General features: G+C 49.0%; 1 protein-coding gene across 1 annotated transcript in view; it reads left to right on the plus strand.

Annotated features, from left to right (window-relative positions):
- The first annotated feature begins 11,709 nt into the window (after positions 1-11,709).
- The window catches only part of tmem109 (transmembrane protein 109), a 214,944-nt gene continuing 203,291 nt past the window's right edge, over positions 11,710-23,362 (plus strand). The window contains exon 1 of the mRNA XM_041174032.1: positions 11,710-11,932. Within this exon, the coding sequence (XP_041029966.1) occupies positions 11,720-11,932 (213 nt within the window). The 5' untranslated portion in view covers positions 11,710-11,719. The remainder of the gene's footprint in view (positions 11,933-23,362) is intronic.

A 23,362-nucleotide genomic window follows, 5' to 3' on the forward strand; every position in this document is an offset into this window, starting at 1 on the left:
AGCTCTGGAAGTAAGATTACTGTGGGTTCTGAGGTTCAGGCACAGGAGAAACCAATGGTTTGTGTTCAGTTGAAACAGGGAGAATCAGTGAAAGGTAAAGAAGTGGGATTGTGTTCACAATTTACTCAAGAGAATTCTGAGAAGCAGGTTGTAGGAATGTTTAAAGACTTTGTGTTTGAAGGGAAAGTCTTTCCATGTGTACAGGGTGGGGCAGGTAAAGGTGTTAAAATGTTAAGAGACACAGGGGCTAGTCAATCCTTAATGTTGTGGGATAGTGATACTTGTTGCTCAGAAGAGTGTTGCAGGAGAAGGTAATAATAAGTGGGGTTCATGGAGATGCTAAATCTATTCCATTGAGGAAGGTAAATTTAAAGAGCAAATGGAAGACGGGTGAGGTTATAGTGGGAGTGGTGGAAAAATTGCCCATTGCAGGGGTTCAATTTATTCTGGGTAATGATATAGCTGGATCACAAATGTGGATGACGTCTATGGTAGTTGAACAGCATGTAGAATGTTTTCAACAGGGGTGTTACAGAAGGAACATTCTGGATTGTTTTCTGAATTTGTTATAATGAGATCAAAAGCCCATAGGGAAGAACAAAATAAACAAGATAAGCAGGCAGTTCAAAGGCAAGAAGAAGGTGTCGAAATCCAATTAACTGGCACTGTACTTGATAACAAAAACAGAATTACCTGGAAAAACTCAGCAGGTCTGGCAGCATTGGCGGAGAAGAAAAGAGTTGACGTTTCGAGTCCTCATGACCCTTCAACAGAACTGAGTGAATATTAGGAGAGGGGTGAAATATAAGCTGGTTTAAGGTGGGGGGAGAGAAGTGGAGGGGGGTGGTGTGGTTGTAGGGACAAGCAAGCAGTGATAGGAGCAGATAATCAAAAGATGTCACAGACAGAAGAACAAAGAGGTGTTGAAGGTAGTGATATTATCTAAACGAATGCGCTAGTTAAGAATGGATGGCAGGGCACTCAAGGTACAGCTCTAGTGGGGGTGGGGGGAGCATAAAATATATAGATTTAAAAATAATAGAAATAGGTGGGAAAAGAAAAATCTATATAAATTATTAGAAAAAACAAAAGGAAGGGGGAAGAAACAGAAAGGAGGTGGGGATGGAGGAGGGAGTTGAAGATCTAAAGTTGTTGAATTCAATATTCAGTCCGGAAGGCGGTAAAGTGCCTAGTCGGAAGATGAGGTGGTGTTCCTCCAGTTTGTGTTGAGCTTCACTGGAACAATGCAGCAAGCCAAGGACAGACATGTGGGCAAGAGAGCAGGGTGGAGTGTTAAAATGGCAAGCGACAGGGAGGTTTGGGTCTTTCTTGTGGACAGACCGCAGGTGTTCTGCAAAGCGGTCGCCCAGTTTATGTTTGGTCTCTCCAATGTAGAGGAGACCGCACTGGGAGCAAAGAATACAGTAGACTGTATTTGATAACGTTGTTCAGGGGGAAGGGATGCAGGACAGTTCAGTTGAAGTGTTTAACTCTAAGAGGTTAGTGGAGTTACACAAAAATGATTTGCAATTAAAACAGTTATATCAGAAACCAAAGCAAAATGTATTCCAGTATGTTATTACCTTCGAGGGAATATATTAATGAGAAAATGGCGATCGGATTATGTCTCAGCAAATGCAAACTGGAGGGAGGTTCATCAGATTGTTATCCCATTAGGTTATAGAAATGAGATTCTGAAGATTGCTCATGAAATTCCAATGGGGAGACATTTAGGAATTAGGAAAACACAGGAAAAGATTCAGAGGTTTTTTTTTTGGCCAGGATTGCTTAGGAATGTAAACAAATTCTGTAGAACCTGTTCTACATGTCAAATAACAGGAAAACCACAGCAAGTTACGGGGAGAAGGCGGGAGAATGGGGTTGAGAAACTTATCAGCCGTGATTGAATGGCGGAGCAGACTCGATGGGCCGATTGGCCTAATTTCTGCTCCTATGTCCTTTGGTGTTATGGTCTCAGTGATGAAAGTGAAAGCAAATAACGGGACTAAAATTTGCAGTTTTGTTTCTGGAGAGAAAGTATTAGTCTTGTTACCAGTACTAGGGGATTCATTAGTGGACCTTACAGGATTGAAAAGAAATTGAGTAAAGTAAATTATTTAATAAATACTCCAGATAGAAGAAAGAAGCAGATAGTGTGTCATGTAAATATGCTTAAAAAGTACTTTAACAGGGAAGAGGAACAAAAAGAGGTGTTAGTGATGGTGGATGATGAGAAAGAGGGAGAAGTGCAGAACTCTGAAATTGATTTTCCTCTAATTGGATAATGAGGGGGCACTTGAAAATTTAAATGAAATATTGAGTTACTGTCCAAGCAAGTGTCAATGTGATTTGGAAAAGCTATTGCAGTCACACAAACCTACTGTGGAAATAAGTTGGGAAAGACACATTAAGCTTTACATGATGTATGTATAGAAATATTGTCTTCAATAAGGCAACAACCTTATAGATTAAATCCAACAAAGTTATCACAAGTACAAAAAGAAATTGATTTCATGCATCAAAATGATATCAATGAGTTTCGTTGCAGTAACTGGAGTTCGCCTGTTGTACTGGTACCGAAACTGGGTGGAACACAAAGACGGTGTGTGGACTATCGAAAGGTGAATGTAGTGACAAAAGAGGATTCATGTCCTATGCCACAGTTGGAGGATTGCATTGAGAAAGTGGAACAATCAGAATTAATCACAATGATTGACTTGCTAAAAGGATATTGGCAGGTACCATTGTCGGAGAGGGCAAAGGAGATACCAGCTTTCGTAAAGCCAAGTAGACCATATCAGTTTAAAGTCATGCCGTTTGGTATGAAGATTGTACCTGCAGCATTTCAAAGACTGACAAACAAAGTAATTGTGGGTCTCAGCAATTGTGCGGTTAATATCGATGATTTAATTGATTTCAGTCAGATGTGGGAGGAGCATTTACAGCATCTGGAAGAATTATTTACCGGACTACAAGAAGCTAATTTGGTCATTAACTTGGCTAAAAGTGAATTTGCAAAAGCGCAAGTTCTGTATGTAGGCCACAGCATTGGACATGGTAAGGGGGCCGGAGAGATGTGAAATTCCAAGTTTTGAGATTTCTGGGCATGAGTGGTTTTTACCAGAAATTTGTACCAAATTTTAGCCAAGAGGTTGTTCCACTGACTGAACTATTAAAAAGGTCCAAGTAGTTTTGATGGGCACTGGAATGTCAGAAGTTATTCGATAGTTTGAAAACTGTATTAACTACAACACCAGTGTTGGCTGCACCCAATTATGCCAAGCAATTCAAGTTGGCCATTGACACAAGCGATACAGGCATTGGGGCTCTACCATTACAAGAAGGTGACACTGGAATTGAAATCCGATGGGGTCTTTTTCATGGAAACTGAATGTACAACAGAGAAGATATCCAGTGATCAAAAAAGAGACTTTGAGTTTGGTGTTAGTGTTGCAGCATTTTGAAATTTACATTGCAAACAATTCTTCAGAAACACTCATTTATTCAGAACATAATCCTTTGAAATTTCTCGAGAAATTTCGTGTCAAAAGTGCAAGGCTTTTCAGATGGAGTCTATTGTTACAGCCATTTAATCTATGGATTATACATATTGCTGGAAGAGAAAACCTGTTCGCAGATGCATTATCAAGAGTTTGAAAATTAAAGGAAATTGAGACACTTAAAAAAAAACCTGGAAACTGAACTGGAGGGATTTCTGTTGAAACCAAGGACTTGCGTATAAATATATATTGTATATATATATATATATATATATATATAGTTACGTTAATGCATGCATTAATGTAATGTAATGTAATAATGTAATAAGCATAGGAGATAATGTGAGATGGGTTATTAAAACAAAGCTATCTTTTAGAATTTGACAGTTCATTTTTTGATGAGGATCTATTAATACATATAATATTTTGGAAAATATTTTTGTTTTAAAATAGAGGCTTAGTTTGCGGGTGTGTATTAATTGGATTAAAGCCAGCTGGTCTGGATACTTTGATATGTTCTAGTTTTTATATGTAAGGGAGATAGTGTGCATTTGCATTTTTTGAATAGAGCATTCAAGAAGTCGGGTGAAAACTGACGCCTATCTAGCAGCTTCCAAGCAATATGTTTAAATTACTAATAAAATTGGTACAATGAATGGGGTTTCATTGTTAAAAGGTGAAATTCAAAGAGGTCGTTGATACAATGAGAATTAACTTTCAATGGGGCTGGTCAGTATAATTTCAGTAGTTTTTGGGTGTGCAGGGAGAGGCAATGTAAGGTCAAAAGGCAGCTGCAAACCTCCAACTGGCTCCACAGTGAAAAGAACCTCATTTTGAATTCGTAAGGTGAAAATGCTTTGCCTGGTGTTTGGTTAAGTCTATGGGTTGCTGTGACCTTTGTTAAAAGTAATGAATTAATAGTGGTAATTTGTAGCCATGTGTATATATATTTTAACCTGTGTAATTAATGAAATGTTTCATTTAGTTTAATGTAAAACTTCAAGAACTAGTGGTCTAATTCCGGAATTTAGAGTCACATTTCAAACATAACACTTAAAATTATAGGTTATGACAGTTGTTTCAAGTTTCCCTCTGGGATTTTTAAATAACTCCACTTTACCAACTGCATTGGTCATAACACTGGTTAGGTCATAACTGGAGTAATGCGTGCACTTCTTGTCGCCACATTATAGGAAGGATGTGATTGCACTGGTGAGAGTGCAGAGGAGATTCACCAGGATGTTGTCTGGGCTGGAGGGTCTGAACTATGAAGAAAGATTGGGTAAGCTGAGGTTATTTTCCTTGGAGCAGCAAATGTTGAGACAAGACCTGATACAGGTGCATATGATTATGAGGGGCATAGATAGGGTAGATAGGAAAGCACTTTTTCCATTAGAAGAGGGGTCAATAACCATGGGGCATAGATTTAAGGTAAGAGGTAGAAGACTATGTGGAGAGTTGAGGAGAATTTTTTTCACCCAAAGGGTGGTGAGAGTCTGGAACTCACTGCCTGAAAGGGTGGTTGAGTCAGAAACTCTATAAACATTTCAGAAGTATTTAGATATTCACTTGTGTTACCATAGCCTCCAGGGCTATGGGCCAAGCTCTGGGAAATGGGATTAGTGTTGTCAGATTTTTGTTGACCGGTGCGGACATGACGGGCTGAATGGCCTACTTCAGTGCTGTAAACATCTATGAGTCTAAGCTTATTGACAGCACAAAGCTCGGTGAGTATTTCAACTGTATGGAGAACAGAAATAGCGTAAAGGACATATTTTTATTTGTTCTTGGACTGTGGCTTTAAGATTGGACTGTGGCTTTAAAAATTACTATGGCTGCAGTTTAAAAGAGATGTTCGCTGTAGCAGGAAAAAGAAACTCTACAATGTTGCTGTCCTGGAACAGTATGTGCCAGTTTGGACAGAATGGTGCAGGAAAGGAGACCTGGTTTAAGTGGGAACTGCATAGCGACAGCGTTTTGATTGGCTCCTGACCAAGTGGCCAGGTCCTGTGTGAGGTTAGTGCAGTAGATCAGTTCCTAGCCTGAAAAGAGGAACAACTTGAAACCTCTCTCTCCTGTGTTTTGTAAGACTCCAGTAATTCTGCCATAGTAGCTAGCTGGCTATCCCTCACATCGTTGGATCTTGCTTTCTTTGAGAAACCCCTGTCAGGAGGAAAAGAGGAAGAATCACCAGTAGAGACATTTCTGTCATATCCAGTGATTTATTTGATTTAAGGTATTCCAGCTGGGAATGCACAGTGCTGTACATGTGCGGTACAGTATTTCAACGTGTGCATTGGGTTTTTTCTGGGTGAGAAATATCCGAAGGAACCTAACTCTGGTTTTAGCAATGATTCCTGTGGGAACCCATGATTCACTTGAAGTTGTTCCACATAAAGCCACAGTTTTTCAGGAACGCAACTGCAACTTCAAGCAAGGACCTTTACTGTATCACCGAGACGCCCTGTATTAAATGGTTAATGCTGTAACTGCACCCTCCTCTGTAGAGGGCCCACTTGACGTCTCCCAGCTCCTTGTCCTGTACCACACCCCGAGGATATGTGGGAGACGGGGTCAATTTTGTGCAGCCCGGTGACGTGGTCCAAACGCACTGCCTGAAAGGGGCGGTGGGAGCAAATCCCAGACCGACATTCAAAGGGGAATTGGACTAATATTGAAGAGGGAATTATTGCAGGACTGTGGGGAAAGGGCATTGGTAGGTTCAGGAGGTGGAAGGGCGGATAAGAGTTTTTGTGAAATAAAATCGCCTACTTTTTTTTAAATCACTCACAGAAATGTCTAAACTTTAAAGTGAGTTTCTAAGTAAAACCAAGCAATCATATTTCACATTAACACGATTAAATGTAATATTTATACTGATTTTATTATTGCCTCTCCATTTTCTTTAGCGTATCTCTCTAAAACTGACTGAAACTTCAGAAGAGTTGAAGAGATCTTTCAGTCAGAATTTTGCCTCCCTGGGTTTCTGGATTCCTCGCATCCCACGTTTTCAGATTTCCCCCACGGCCAAACTCCGAGGGCCCCTTCTTAATATTCACAAACCGTTAGTTCACATTCCCAACCCTCCCTGAGACACCCATTCCCAAGTACGCATCCTCAAATTAATACTAACCCCTGGGACCTGAGTACAGGCGGATAAGGAGGTCAAGGAGGCCCCTGGAAGGCTTTCCTTCATTGGATGAGATATTGAGCCCAGAAGCAGGGCCGTGATGATGGAAAGGTATAAAAACGTGGGGTAGGCCACAGCTGGAATTTTGTGTCCAGCTCTGGAATGAAAGTCTGATGATGATGATGATGATGATGATGATGATGACCACGAAACCATGGTCATAAAAGCCCATCTGGTTCAGTAATGTCCTTACCTGGTCTGGACCTACATGTGACTCCAGACCCACATCAATGTGGTTGACTCTTAAATGCCGCCCCCGAACAAGATAATAAATGCTGGAAGGAGATCGCAGGGGCTCTGACCCAAATTTTTAATTCCTCTCTGACCACGGGGGAGGTGCCAGAGGACTGGAGAACAGCTATTGCGGTTCCGCTACTTAAGAAGGATTGTAGAGATAAGCCAGGGAACTACAGGCCAGTGAGTCTCACGTCAGTGGTAGGGAAACTACTGGAGAAAGTTCTGAAGGAGAGTGTCCATCTCCACTAGGAGAGGCAATGTTTGATCAGGGATAGTCAGCATGGTTTTGTCAGAGGGAGGTCATACCTAACAAATTTGATTGAATTTTTGGAGGAGGTGACCAGGTGTGTAGATGAGGGTAGTGCAGTTGATGTAGTTTATATGGATTTCAGCAAAGCCTTTGACAAGGTCCCACATGGGAGACTTATAAAGAAGGCAAAGGCACATGGGATACAGGGTAATTTGATAAGGTGGATTCAAAATTGGCTTAGTTATAGGAGGCAGAGGGTGATGACAGAAGGATGCTTTAGTGCCTGGAAGCCAGTGTTTAGTGGCGTACCACAGGGATCTGTGCTCGGTCCCCTATTATTTGTCATTTATATAAATGACATAGATGACTATGTGGGGGGTAGGATTAGTAAGTTTGCAGATGACACAAAGATTGGCGGGGTGGTTAACAGTGAGGTTGAGTGTCTTGGGCCACAGGAAGTTATAGACGGGATGGTCAAATGGGGAGATAAGTGGCAGATGGAATTTAACCCTGAAAAGTGTGAGGTGATACACTTTGGAAGGAGTAATTTGACAAGGAAGTATTCAATGAACAAGCACGACACTAGGAAGTTCTGAGGAACAAAGGGACCTTGGCGTGTGTGTCCATAGATCTCTGAAGGCAGAGGGGCATGTTATTGGGGTGGTGAAAAAGGCACATGGGACACTTGCCTTTATCAATCGAGGCATAGATTACAAAGGTAGGGAGGTCATGTTGGAGTTGTATAGGACCTTGGTGAGGCCACAGCTGGAGTACTGTCTGCAGTTCTGGTCACCACATTATAGGAAGGATGTGATTGCACTGGAGGGGATGCAGAGGAGATTCACCAGGATGTTGCCTGGGATGAAACATTTAAGTTATGAAGAGAGGTTGGATAGACTTGGGTTGTTTTCGTTGGAGCAGAGAAGACTGAGGGGTGACCTGATCGAGGTGTACAAGATTATGAGGGGCATGGACAGGGTGGACAGGGAGCAGCTGTTCCCCTTAGCTGAAGGGTCAGTCACAAGGGGGCATAAGTTGAAGGTGAGGGGCAAGAGGTTTAGGGGGGATGTGAGGAAAACTTTTTTTACCCAGAGGGTGGTGACAGTCTGGAATGCGCTGCCTGGGAGAGTGGTGGGAGGTGAGTTGCCTCTGTTGAAGAGTCATACGGACTCGAAACGTTAACTGTGTTCCTCTCCGCAGATGCTGTCAGACCTGCTGAGGTTTTCCAGGTATTTTGGTTTTTGTTCCTTTAAAAAGTACCTGGATGAGCACTTGGCACATCATAACATTCAAGGCTATGGACCAAGTGCGGGTAAATGGGATTAGGTGGGAAGGTCAGGTGTTTCTCACGTGTTGGTGCAGACTCGATGGGCCGAAGGGCTTCCTCTGCACTGTGTGATTCTGAGGCAGTATATCCATATCCATGACTGAATTAAGAAAAAAACCCACAAAGGGATTTGGATAAATAGTTGAGAATGGAAAGGATTCTGGTGAAATTTCCTCCTCAACTTCTACTCCTCAAAGCCCCTCACTCCTTCACCTCCTCAAAGGGGAATAGTTCTCTCCAGTAAATGAAACTTCACACAAATGCTCCAGATGAGGCCTAACCAGGATTATGTAAACGTTTAACATAAATTCCTTCCCTTTGGGCCCAAAGCCTCTATTTATTGAGTCAATTGAATGAATGTGATGTTGCATAGTTGTGGGGTTAAAGATAATTAAGCAAAGGATATGAAAACTTAGAACTGGTTCTGGTAAAACCGAGATCAAGCAATAACACTGAAGATTTCCAAGGAACAACCAATAAAAAGCTCATTAATTAATATCCTACCAAGTGTTGTTAAGCAGAATTAAAATAGCGAGTGTGAAAACTCCATAGATATAGATTGACTAAATAGTCAGAAAGTGGCAGTGAGAATGGACATGAGAGAGGGCAGGAAGGGGAATGGGAGGAAGATAACAGAGGGATATAAGGGACTGAGTGGGGAATAAAAGAGATCTTCATGGTTAGTCTTGATGCTGCAACTCTATGTCAGGTCATCATTAGCTGAACAGCTCCCCCAGTGTTGACGCTCCAACATGCAGCGCTACCTCAGTGCAGACCCTCTGACAGTGCAGCACTCCCTCAGTGCTGACCTATGGACAGTGCATCATTCCCTCAGTGCAGACCCTCTGATAGTGCAGCACTCCCTCAGTACTGCCCCTCTGACAGTGCAGCACTCCCTCAGTACTGCCCCTCTGACAGTGCAGCACTCCCTCAGTACTGCCCCTCTGACAGTGCAGCACTCCCTCAGTACTGCTCCTCTGACAGTGCAGCACTCCCTCAGTACTGACCCTCAGACAGTGCAGCACTCCCTCAGTACTGCTCCTCTAACAGCGCAGCACTCCCTTAGGACTGACCCTCTGACAGTGCAGCGCTCCCTCAGTACTGCCCCTCTGACAATGCAGCACTCCCTCAGTACTGCCCCTCTGACAGTGCAGCACTCCCTCAGTACTGCCCCTCTGACAGTGCAGCACTCCCTCAGTACTGCTCCTCTAACAGCGCAGCACTCCCTTAGGACTGCCCCTCTGACAGTGCAGCACTCCCTCAATGCTACAGTTGAGTGCCAGCCCTGATTTTTGTGCTGACATGCCCTGGGGTGGGAATCGTGTGCTCTTCTCACTCAGAGGAAAGTGTGCGACCCACTGATACAGTACAGCTACCAAATGTCTCTCCTACAAAACAATCTGAAACTGATGACCTACAGCTAAGACACCACCACCCCATACCACCCATTCTTCATGCCAACTTGTGCAACCACAGCCAGTTACCCCTGTTATATAATTGTACAGGGTAAATAGTGAGTAACCTCTCCCACTCAAGAGAACATCAAGGAGTAGAGGGGACAGATTTAAGATAAATGGCAAAAGGAGTAAAGGTGATGTGCAGACAAATGTTTTCACCCAGAGGGTGGTTGGAGTCTGGAACAAACTTCCTGAAAGGGTGGTGGGGGCAGTTTCAATCGAGGTACTCAAAAGGGAATTGGATTGCTCTCTGAAAAGAGAAAATGTGCAAGGTTATGAGGTTAAGGCAGAGGAGTGGGTCCAGGCGGAACACCCATTCAGAGAGCCAGTGCAGACTTGATGGGCCGAATGGCCGCCTTCTGCTCTGTAAAGGTACTGTGACACGGCGATACAACCACCTTCGAGTCCCCCTCCGAGCCACTCACCATCCCGACTTGGAAATACATAGGCCGTTCCTTCCCTGTCGCTGGGTCAAAATCCTGGAGCTCCCACCCTAACAGCACTGTGAGTGTACCCACACCACATGGGACTGCAGAGGCTCAAGAAGGCAGCTCACCCACCACCTTCTCAAGGGGGCAATTAGGGATGGGCAATAAATGCCGGACCCAGCCAGCGAAGCCCACATCCTGGCCCTCCTGCAGTATAAATTGTGATTGTTTTTTTTGGAATTTGGCAGTCTTGTGTTTATCCTGACGAGTGCAAGATGAGAAACTTTGGCCACATGCCTATCCTTTCAGGAATACTCAAGTTCTGTATATTGCTGTTTGTAGGAGTTTGCTGTGTGCGAATTGGGTGCTCTGTTTCCCACATTTCAACAAGTGAGAGCATGTCAAAAAGAGCTTCCTTGCGTGTGAAATGCTTCGTGGCATCCTGCGATTGTGAACGGCACCAGAGAATCACCGGACTTCCGTTCTCACAGCTTGTTGACTCTGAATTCAGACGGGGACGAGGGGGACACCGTTTAAAAATGAGGGGTGTCTCCCATTTAAGATGGAGACGGGGAGAAGCTTGAATCTTTTAACCAGGTCAGGGAGCCAAGGGTTATGGGGACAAGGCAGGAAAGTGGAGTGGAGGATTGTCAGATCAGCCATGATCTCACTGGATGCTGGAGTAGGCTGGATGGGCCGAATGGCCTACTTCTGCTCTTATGGTCTTTGGAGGTCACTTCCCCACCCCACCCAGAGCGGTGGAGTCAATGAATATTTTTCAGGCAGAGGTAGGTAGATCCTTGACGAGCAAGGGAGTCAAAGGTTATCGGGGAGGGTCGGCGGGAACGTGGGGTTGAGGTTCAAATCAGCCATGATTTTATTGAGTGGCGGGGTAGCCTCAGGGGGCCGAATGGTCCACCCATAACTCGTGTTACATAACTGGTATTTATGGAACGAATTGCATTGAAATTCTGCAGCGACTGAGGTCAGGAGCAAAAGTCAGGATCACAAAGTCCAGTTAGAGGCAATCGAGGTCTGGCACAATGCAGGTCTCAAACTAGAGAGAGCAGGGATCTGGGTATCCTCGGGCTGGCATGGACAAGATGGGCCGAATGGCCTCCTTCTGTACTGTAGTAACTTTTCTATGGTTACATGGTTCTGATAGCCCTGCACAGAGAGATCCTGCGGATCTGTAGGGTTGATGGAGGGGGAATCGAACCCGCGTCACTAGAACGGGAAGCATCCTTCCAGGCGGCGGAGGCGCCCGCAGCGCCACGCCACGATACGCGCATGCGCAGTGAACGCGCGGGGCCGGTATTTACCACTGCGTATGCTGCGTTGGCTGATGCCGCTTGGGATTTGGGTACCAGATGTTGCTATAGGGGGCAAGCAGATGGCGACGCTCGGGTTCCGTCGCCTTCTCCTCCTCCTCCTGCTCCTCCTGCGGGGCGGCGGGGCGGCGAAGGAGGGAGAGAGAAGGACCAACATCTTCCGGTCCGCGGCCACCGCGGTGGAGGAGCTGCTGCCGGGCGGAGCGGGAGAGGTGAATCCCCACCAGGGCTAGAGAGCGAGCAGGAAAGCCCGAGGCTTCGGGGAGGAGGGTTAGGCCCGGGATTCACAGACAGGGACTGTAATGTGTCCTATTACCCTCCCACCCCCTGTCACAGGGACTGTAATGTGTCCTATTACCCTCCCACCCCCTGTCACAGGGACTGTAATGTGTCCTATTACCCTCCCACCCCCTGTCACAGGGACTGTAATGTGTCCTATTACCCTCCCACCCCCTGTCACAGGGACTGTAATGTGTCCTGTTACCTCCTCCAGTCACAGGGGCTGTAATGTGGCCTGTTACCCTCCCACCCCCTGTCACAGGGACTGTAATGTGTCCTGTTACCCTCCCACCCCCCGTTACAGGGACTGTAATGTATCCTGTTATCCTCCCTACCCCTGTTACAGGGACTGTAATGTGTTCTGTTACCCTTCCACCCACTGTTACAGGGACTGTAATGTGTTCTGTTACCCTTCCACCCACTGTTACAGGGACTGTAATGTGTCCTGTTACCCACCCCCTGTGACAGGGACTGTAATGTGTCCTGTTACCCTCCCCCAACCACAGGGACTGTAATGTGGCCTGTTACCCTCCCACCCCCTGTCACAGGGACTGCAATGTGTCCTGTTACCCTCCCACCCCTTGTTACCCTCCCAACCCCTGTCACAGGGACTCTAATGTGTACTGTTACCCTCCCACCCGCGTTACAGGTGCTGTCATGTGTCCTGTTACCCTCCCACCCCCTGTTACAGGGACTGTATTGTGTCCTGTTACCCTCCAGCAAAAAGAAGTGTCCTGTTACCCTCCAACCCCCTGTTACAGGGACTGTAATGTGTCCTGTTACCCTCCTGCTGTCACAGACTGTATTGTGCCCTGTTACTCTCCCCCGGTTACAGGGACTGTAATGTGTCCTGTTTCCCTCCCACCCCCTGTCACAGGGACTGTAATGTGTCCTGTTACCCTCCTGCTGTCACAGGGGCTGTAATGTGTCCTGTTACCCTCCCACCCCCTGTCACAGGGACTGTAATGTGTCCTGTTACCCCCCAACCCCTGTTACAGGGACTGTAATGTGTCCTGTTACCCTCCCACCCACTGTTACAGGGACTGTAATCTGTCCTGTTACCCTCCCACCCCCTGTTACAGGGACTGTAATATGCCCTGTTACCCTCCCACCCCCTGTCACAGGGGCTGTAATGTGTCCTGTTACCCTCCCACCCCCTGTCACAGGGGCTGTAATGTGTCCTGTTACCCTCCCACACCCTGTCACAGGGACTGTGATGTGTCCTGTTACCCTCCCACCCTCTGTTACAGGGGCTGTAATGTGTCCTTTTCCCCTCTCAACCTCTGTTATGGTGACTGTAATGTGTCCTGTTACCCTCCCACCCCTGTAACATGGACTGTAATGTGTCCTGTTACCCTCCCACCCCCTGTCACAGGGACTGTAATGTGTGCTGTTACACTCCCACCCCCTGTCACAGGGACTGTAATGTGTCCTGTTACCCTCCGACCCCCTGTTACAGTGCATGTGATGTGTCCTGTTACCCTCCCCCTGTCACTGGAACTGTAATGTGTCCTGTTACCCTCCCCCTGTTACAAGGACTGTAATGTGTCCTGTTACTCTCCCCCTGTCACAGGGGCTGTAATATGTCCTGTTACCCTCCGACCCCTTGTTACAGTGCATGTGATGTGTCCTGTTACCCTCCCCCTGTCACTGGAACTGTAATGTGTCCTGTTACCCTCCCCCTGTTACAGGGACTGTAATGTGTCCTGTTACTCTCCCCCTGTCACAGGGGCTGTAATATGTCCTGTTACCCGACGACTCCTTGTTACAGGGACTGTAATGTACCATATTACCCTCCCCCTTTCACAGGGACTGTAATGTGTCCTGTTACCCTCCCACCACCTGTCACAGGGACTGTAATGTATCCTGTTACCCTCCCACCCCCTGTTACGTGGACTGTAATGTCTCCTGTTACCCTTCCACCCCCTGTTACAGGGACTGTAATGTCTCCTGTTACCCTCCCACCCCCTGTCACAGGGACTGTAATGTGTGCTGTTACACTCCCACCCCCTGTCACAGGGACTGTAATGTGTCCTGTTACCCTCCGACCCCTTGTTACAGTGCATGTGATGTGTCCTGTTACCCTCCCCCTGTCACTGGAACTGTAATGTGTCCTGTTACCCTCCCCCTGTTACAAGGACTGTAATGTGTCCTGTTACTCTCCCCCTGTCACAGGGGCTGTAATATGTCCTGTTACCCTCCGACCCCTTGTTACAGTGCATGTGATGTGTCCTGTTACCCTCCCCCTGTCACTGGAACTGTAATGTGTCCTGTTACCCTCCCCCTGTTACAGGGACTGTAATGTGTCCTGTTACTCTCCCCCTGTCACAGGGGCTGTAATATGTCCTGTTACCCGACGACTCCTTGTTACAGGGACTGTAATGTACCATATTACCCTCCCCCTTTCACAGGGACTGTAATGTGTCCTGTTACCCTCCCACCACCTGTCACAGGGACTGTAATGTATCCTGTTACCCTCCCACCCCCTGTTACGTGGACTGTAATGTATCCTGTTACCCTCCCAGCCCCTGTTACAGGGACTGTAATGTGTCCTGTTAGCCTCCCAGCCCGTGTCACAGGGTCTGTAATGTATCCTGTTACCCTCCCGCAAAAAGAAGTGTCCTGTTACCCTCCAACCCCCTGTTACAGGGACTATAATGTATCATATTACCCTCCCCCTTTCACAGGGACTGTAATATGTCCTGTTACCTTCCCACCACCTGTCACAGGGACGGTAATGTATCCTGTTACCCTCCCACCCCCTGTTAGGTGGACTCTAATGTATCCTGTTACCCTCCCAGCCCCTGTTACAGGGACGGTAATGTGTCCTGTTAGCCTCCCACCCCCTGTCACAGGGTCTAATGCATCCTGTTACCCTCCCCTCCCCCTGTCACAGAGGCTGTAATGTGTCCTGTTACCCTCCCCCCTATCACAGGGACGGTAACGTGTCCTGTTACGCTCACCCTGTCACAGGGCCTGTAATGTTTCCTGTTACCTCCCCGCTGTCACAGAGACTGTATTGTGCCCTGTTACCCTCCCCCCGTTACAGGGACTGTAATGTGTCCTGTTTCCCTCCCACCCCCTGTCACAGGGACTGTAATGTGTCCTGTTACCCTCCTGCTGTCACAGGGACTGTAATGTGTCCTGTTACCCTCCCACCCCCTGTCACAGGGACTGTAATGTATCCTGTTACCCTCCTGTCACAGGGGCTGTAATGTGTCCTGTTACCCTCCTGCTGTCACAGGGGTTGTAATGTGTCCTGTTACCCTCCCACCCCCTGTCACAGGGACTGTAATGTTTCCTGTTACTCTCCCACCTCCTATCACAGTGACTGTAATGTGTCCTGTTACCCTCCCACCCCCTGTCACAGGGACTGTAATGTGTCCTGTTACCCCCCCCCCAACCCCTGTTACAGGGACTGTAATGTGTCCTGTTACCCTCCCACCCACTGTTACAGGGACTGTAATCTGTCCTGTTACCCTCCCACCCCCTGTTACAGGGACTGTAATGTGTCCTGTTACCCTCCCACCCTCTGTTAGATGGACTATAATGTGTCCTGTTACCCTCCCACCCACTGTTACAGGGACTGTAATATGCCCTGTTACCCTCCCACCCCCTGTCACAGGGACTGTAATGTGTCCTGTTACCCTCCTCCTGTCACAGGGGCTGTAATGTGTCTTTTTTACCTCCCACCCCCTGTCACAAGGTCTGTAATGTGTCCTGTTCCCTTCCCACCCCCTGTCATGGGGACTGTAATGTCTCCTTTTCCCCTCCCACCCTCTGTTACGGGGACTGTAATGTGTCCTGTTACCCTCCCACCCCTTGTTACAAGGATTGTAATGTGTCCTGTTACCTTCCCGCCCCCTGTCCCAGGAACTGTAATGTGTCCTGTTACCCTCCCACCCCCTGTTACAGGGACTGTGATGTGTTCTGTTACCCTCCGAGCACCTGTTACAGTGACTGTGATGTGTCCTGTTACCCTCCTACTGTCACAGGGACTGTAATGTGTCCTGTTACCCTCCCACCATCTGTCACAGGGACTGTAATGTATCCTGTTACCTTCCCACTCCCTGTTACGTGGACTGTAATGTATCCTGTTACTCTCCCAGCCCCTGTTACAGGGACTGTAATGTGTCCTGTTAGCCTCCCACCCCCTGTCACAGGGTCTGTAATGTATCCTGTTACCCTCCCCTCCCACTGTCACAGAGGCTGTAATGTGTCCTGTTACCCTCCCCCTATCACAGGGACGGCAACGTGTCCTGTTACCCTCACCCTGTCACAGGGCCTGTAATGTTTCCTGTTACCTCCCCGCTGTCACAGAGACGGTATTGTGCCCTGTTACCCTCCCCCCTGTTACAGGGACTATAATGTGTCAGTTTCTCTCCCACCCCCTGTCTCTGGGACTGTAATGTGTCCTGTTACTCTCCTGCTGTCACAGGGGCTGTAACGTGTCCTGTTACTCTCCCACCCCCTGTCACAGGGACTGTAATGTGTCCTGTTATCCCCCCCAACTCCTGTTACAGGGATTGTAATGTGTCCAGTTACCCTCCCACCCAGTGTTACAGGGACTGTAATGTGTCCTGTTACTCTCCCACCCCCTATCACCGTGACTGTAATGTGTCCCGTTACTCTCCCACCCCCTATCACCATGACTGTAATGTGTCCTGTTACCCTCCCAACCCCTGTCACAGGGACTGTAATGTGTCCTGTTACCCTCCCACCCCCTGTTAGGTGGACTCTAATGTATCCTGTTACCCTCCCAGCCCCTGTTACAGGGACTGTAATGTGTCCTGTTAGCCTCCCACCCCCTGTCACAGGGTCTAATGCATCCTGTTACCCTCCCCTCCCCCTGTCACAGAGGCTGTAATGTGTCCTGTTACCCTCCCCCCTATCACAGGGACGGTAACGTGTCCTGTTACCCTCACCCTGTCATAGGGCCTGTAATGTTTCCTGTTACCTCCCCGCTGTCACAGAGACTGTATTGTGCCCTGTTTCCCTCCCACCCCCGTTACAGGGACTGTAATGTGTCCTGTTACCCTCCTGCTGTCACAGGGACTGTAATGTGTCCTGTTACCCTCCCACCCCCTGTCACAGGGACTGTAATGTATCCTGTTACCCTCCTGTCACAGGGGCTGTAATGTGTCCTGTTACCCTCCTGCTGTCACAGGGGTTGTAATGTGTCCTGTTACCCTCCCACCCCCTGTCACAGGGACTGTAATGTTTCCTGTTACTCTCCCACCTCCTATCACAGTGACTGTAATGTGTCCTGTTACCCTCCCACCCCCTGTCACAGGGACTGTAATGTGTCCTGTTACCCCCCCCAACCCCTGTTACAGGGACTGTAATGTGTCCTGTTACCCTCCCACCCACTGTTACAGGGACTGTAATCTGTCCTGTTACCCTCCCACCCCCTGTTACAGGGACTGTAATGTGTCCTGTTACCCTCCCACCCTCTGTTAGATGGACTATAATGTGTCCTGTTACCCTCCCACCCACTGTTACAGGGACTGTAATATGCCCTGTTACCCTCCCACCCCCTGTCACAGGGACTGTAATGTGTCCTGTTACCCTCCTCCTGTCACAGGGTCTGTAATGTGTCTTTTTTTCCTCCCACCCCCTGTCACAAGGTCTGTAATGTGTCCTGTTCCCTTCCCACCCCCTGTCATGGGGACTGTAATGTCTCCTTTTCCCCTCCCACCCTCTGTTACGGGGACTGTAATGTGTCCTGTTACCCTCCCACCCCTTGTTACAAGGATTGTAATGTGTCCTGTTACCTTCCCGCCCCCTGTCCCAGGAACTGTAATGTGTCCTGTTACCCTCCCACCCCCTGTTACAGGGACTGTGATGTGTTCTGTTACCCTCCGAGCACCTGTTACAGTGACTGTGATGTGTCCTGTTACCCTCCTACTGTCACAGGGACTGTAATGTGTCCTGTTACCCTCCCACCATCTGTCACAGGGACTGTAATGTATCCTGTTACCTTCCCACTCCCTGTTACGTGGACTGTAATGTATCCTGTTACCCTCCCAGCCCCTGTTACAGGGACTGTAATGTGTCCTGTTAGCCTCCCACCCCCTGTCACAGGGTCTGTAATGTATCCTGTTACCCTCCCCTCCCACTGTCACAGAGGCTGTAATGTGTCCTGTTACCCTCCCCCTATCACAGGGACGGCAACGTGGCCTGTTACCCTCACCCTGTCACAGGGCCTGTAATGTTTCCTGTTACCTCCCCGCTGTCACAGAGACGGTATTGTGCCCTGTTACCCTCCCCCCTGTTACAGGGACTATAATGTGTCAGTTTCTCTCCCACCCCCTGTCTCTGGGACTGTAATGTGTCCTGTTACTCTCCTGCTGTCACAGGGGCTGTAACGTGTCCTGTTATCCCCCCCAACTCCTGTTACAGGGATTGTAATGTGTCCAGTTACCCTCCCACCCAGTGTTACAGGGACTGTAATGTGTCCTGTTACTCTCCCACCCCCTATCACCGTGACTGTAATGTGTCCTGTTACTCTCCCACCCCCTATCACCATGACTGTAATGTGTCCTGTTACCCTCCCAACCCCTGTCACAGGGACTGTAATGTGTCCTGTTACCCTCCCACCCCCTGTCACAGGGACTGTAATGTGTCCTGTTACCCTCCCACCCCCTGTTACCCTCCCTCCCCCTGTCACAGGGTCTGTAATATCTCCTGTTACCCTCCCACCCCTTGTTACAGGGACTGTAATGTATCATATTACCCCCCCCCTTTCACAGGGACTGTAATGTGTCCTGTTACCCTCCCATCACCTGTCACAGGGGCGGTAATGTATCCTGTTACCCTCCCACCCTCTGTTAGGTGGACTGTAATGTATCCTGTTACCCTCCCAGCCCCTGTTACAGGGACTGTAATGTGTCCTGTTAGCCTCCCACCCCCTGTCACAGGGTCTGTAATGTATCCTGTTAACCTCCCCTCCCCCCTTCACAGAGGCTGTAATGTGTCATGTTACCCTCCCCCCATCACAGGGACGGTAACGTGTCCTGTTACCCTCACCCTGTCATAGGGCCTGTAATGTTTCCTGTTACCTCCCCTCTGTCACAGAGACTGTATTGTGCCCTGTTACCCTCCCCCCTGTTACAGGGACTGTAATGTGTCCTGTTTCCCTCCCACCCCCTGTCACCGGGACTGTAATGTGTCCTGTTACCCTCCTGCTGTCACAGGGGCTGTAATGTGTCCTGTTACCCTCCCACCCCCTGTCACAGGGACTGTAATGTGTCCTGTTACTCTCCCACCCCCTATCACAGTGACTGTAATGTGTCCTGTTACCCTCCCACCCCCTGTCACAGGGGCTTTAATGTGTCCTGTTACCCTCCTGCTGTCACAGGGGTTGTAATGTGTCCTGTTACCCTCCCACCCCCTGTCACAGTGACTGTAATGTGTCCTGTTACCCTCCTACCCCCTGTCACAGGGACTGTAATGTGTCCTGTTACCCTCCCACCAGCTGTCACAGGGACTGTAATGTATCCTGTTACCCTCCCAGCCCCTGTTACAGGGACTGTAATGTATCCTGTTATCCTCCCACCCCCTGTCACAGGGTCTGTAATGTATCCTGTTACCCTCTCCTCCCCCCGTCACAGAGGCTGTAATGTGTCCTGTTACCCTCCCCCTATCACAGAGACGGTAACGTGTCCTGTTACCCTCACCCTGTCACAGGGCCTGTAATGTTTCCTGTTACCTCCCCTCTGTCACAGAGACTGTATTGTGCCCTGTTACCCTCCCTCCTGTTACAGGGACTATAATGTGTCCAGTTTCCCTCCCACCCCCTGTCTCAGGGACTGTAATGTGTCCTGTTACCCTCCTGCTGTCACAGGGGCTGTAACGTGTCCTGTTACTCTCCCACCCCCTGTCACAGGGACTGTAATGTGTCCTGTTATACCGCCCCCCAACCCCTGTTACAGGGATTGTAATGTGTCCAGTTACCCTCCCACCCAGTGTTACAGGGACTGTAATGTGTCCTGTTACTCTCCCAACCCCTGTCACAGGGACTGTAATGTGTCCTGTTACCCTCGCCCAGTCACAGAGACTGTAATGTGTCCTGTTACTCTCCCACCCCCTGTCACAGGGACTGTAATGTGTCCTGTTACCCTCCCACCCCCTGTTACCCTCCCACCCCCTGTCACAGGGATTGTAATGTGTCCTGTTGCCCTCCCACCCCCTGTCACCAGGACTGTAATGTGTCCTGTTACCCTCCCACCCCCTGTTACAGAGGCTGTGATGTGTCCTGTTACCCTCCCACCTCCTGTCACAGGGACTGTAATGTGTCCTGTTACCCTCCCACCCCCTGTTACAGGTGCTGTCATGTGTCCAGTTACCCTCCCACCCACTGTTACAGGGACTGTCATCTGTCCTGTTACCCTCCCACCCCTTGTTACATGGACTGTAATGTGTCCTGTTACCCTCCCACCCCCTGTTAGAGGGACTGTAGTGTGTCCTGTTCCCCTCCCACCCACTTTTACAGGGTCTGTAATATGCCCTGTTACCCTCCCTGCCCCTGTCACAGGGGCTGTAATGTGTCCTGTTACCCTCCCAGCCCCTGTCACAGGGACTGTGATGTGTCCTGTTACCCTCCCACCCCCTGTTACAGGGGCTGTAATGTGTCCTGTTACCCTTTCATCCCCTGTTATGGGGACTGTAATGTGTCCTTTTCCCCTCCCACCCTCTGTTACGGTGACTGTAATGTGTCCTGTTACAATCCCACCCCCTGTCACGTAGACTGTAATGTGTCCTATTCCCGTCCCACCCCCTGTTACAGGGACTGTGATGTGTCCTGTTACCCTCTGACCCCCTGTTACAGGGACTGTGATGTGTCCTGTTACCCTCTGACCCCCTGTTACAGTGACTGTGATGTGTCCTGTTACCCTCCCACTGTCACTGGGACTGTAATGTGTCCTGTTAAACTCCCCCTGTCACAGGGACTGTAATGTGTCCTGTTACTGTCCCCCTGTCACAGGGGCTGTAATATGTCCTGTTACCCTACCACCCCTTGTTACAGGGACTGTATTGTGTCCTGTTACCCTCCCGCAAAAAGAAGTGACCAGTTACCGTCCAACCCCCTGTTACAGGGACTGTAATGTATCATATTACCCTCCCACCACCTGTCACAGGGATTGTAATGTATCCTGTTACCCTCCCACCCCCTGTTACGTGGACTGTAATGTGTCCTGTTACCCTCCCAGCCCCTGTTACAGGGACTGTAATGTGTCCTGTTAGGCTCCCACCCCCTGTCACAGGGTCTGTAATGTATCCTGTTACCGTCCCCTCCCCCCCCGTCACAGAGGCTGTAATGTGTCCTGTTACCCTTCTCCCGTCACAGAGACGGTAACGTGTCCTGTTACCCTCACCCTGTCACAGGGCCTGTAATGTTTCCTGTTACCCTCCCACCCACTATTACAGGGACTGTAATGTGTCCTGTTACCCTCCCACCCCCTGTCACAGGGACTGTAATGTGTCCTGTTACCCTCCCACCCACTATTACAGGGACTGTAATGTGTCCTGTTACCCTCCCACCCCCTGTTACAGGGACTGTAATGTGTCCTGTTACCCTTCCACCCCCTGTTACAGGGACTGTAATGTGTCCTGTTAGCCTCCCACCCCCTGTCACAGGGTCTGTAATGTATCCTGTTACCCTCTCCTCCCCCCGTCACAGAGGCTGTAATGTGTCCTGTTACCCTCCCCCTATCACAGAGACGGTAACGTGTCCTGTTACCCTCACCCTGTCACAGGGCCTGTAATGTTTCCTGTTACCTCCCCTCTGTCACAGAGACTGTATTGTGCCCTGTTACCCTCCCTCCTGTTACAGGGACTATAATGTGTCCAGTTTCCCTCCCACCCCCTGTCTCAGGGACTGTAATGTGTCCTGTTACCCTCCTGCTGTCACAGGGGCTGTAACGTGTCCTGTTACTCTCCCACCCCCTGTCACAGGGACTGTAATGTGTCCTGTTATACCGCCCCCCAACCCCTGTTACAGGGATTGTAATGTGTCCAGTTACCCTCCCACCCAGTGTTACAGGGACTGTAATGTGTCCTGTTACTCTCCCAACCCCTGTCACAGGGACTGTAATGTGTCCTGTTACCCTCGCCCAGTCACAGAGACTGTAATGTGTCCTGTTACTCTCCCACCCCCTGTCACAGGGACTGTAATGTGTCCTGTTACCCTCCCACCCCCTGTTACCCTCCCACCCCCTGTCACAGGGATTGTAATGTGTCCTGTTACCCTCCCACCCCCTGTCACCGGGACTGTAATGTGTCCTGTTACCCTCCCACCCCCTGTTACAGAGGCTGTGATGTGTCCTGTTACCCTCCCACCCGCTGTCACAGGGACTGTAATGTGTCCTGTTACCCTCCCACCCCCTGTTACAGGTGCTGTCATGTGTCCAGTTACCCTCCCACCCACTGTTACAGGGACTGTAATCTGTCCTGTTACCCTCCCACCCCTTGTTACATGGACTGTAATGTGTCCTGTTACCCTCCCACCCCCTGTTAGAGGGACTGTAGTGTGTCCTGTTCCCCTCCCACCCACTTTTACAGGGTCTGTAATATGCCCTGTTACCCTCCCTGCCCCTGTCACAGGGGCTGTAATGTGTCCTGTTACCCTCCCAGCCCCTGTCACAGGGACTGTGATGTGTCCTGTTACCCTCCCACCCCCTGTTACAGGGGCTGTAATGTGTCCTGTTACCCTTTCATCCCCTGTTATGGGGACTGTAATGTGTCCTTTTCCCCTCCCACCCTCTGTTACGGTGACTGTAATGTGTCCTGTTACAATCCCACCCCCTGTCACGTAGACTGTAATGTGTCCTATTCCCGTCCCATCCCCTGTTACAGGGACTGTGATGTGTCCTGTTACCCTCTGACCCCCTGTTACAGTGACTGTGATGTGTCCTGTTACCCTCCCCCTGTCACTGGGACTGTAATGTGTCCTGTTAAACTCCCCCGTCACAGGGACTGTAATGTGTCCTGTTACTGTCCCCCTGTCACAGGGGCTGTAATATGTCCTGTTACCCTACCACCCCTTGTTACAGGGACTGTATTGTGTCCTGTTACCCTCCCGCAAAAAGAAGTGACCAGTTACCGTCCAACCCCCTGTTACAGGGACTGTAATGTATCATATTACCCTCCCACCACCTGTCACAGGGATTGTAATGTATCCTGTTACCCTCCCACCCCCTGTTACGTGGACTGTAATGTGTCCTGTTACCCTCCCAGCCCGTGTTACAGGGACTGTAATGTGTCCTGTTAGGCTCCCACCCCCTGTCACAGGGTCTGTAATGTATCCTGTTACCGTCCCCTCCCCCCCCCGTCACAGAGGCTGTAATGTGTCCTGTTACCCT

The sequence above is a fragment of the Carcharodon carcharias genome, chromosome 24 (assembly GCF_017639515.1).
Source record: "Carcharodon carcharias isolate sCarCar2 chromosome 24, sCarCar2.pri, whole genome shotgun sequence".
Classification (NCBI taxonomy): domain Eukaryota; kingdom Metazoa; phylum Chordata; class Chondrichthyes; order Lamniformes; family Lamnidae; genus Carcharodon; species Carcharodon carcharias.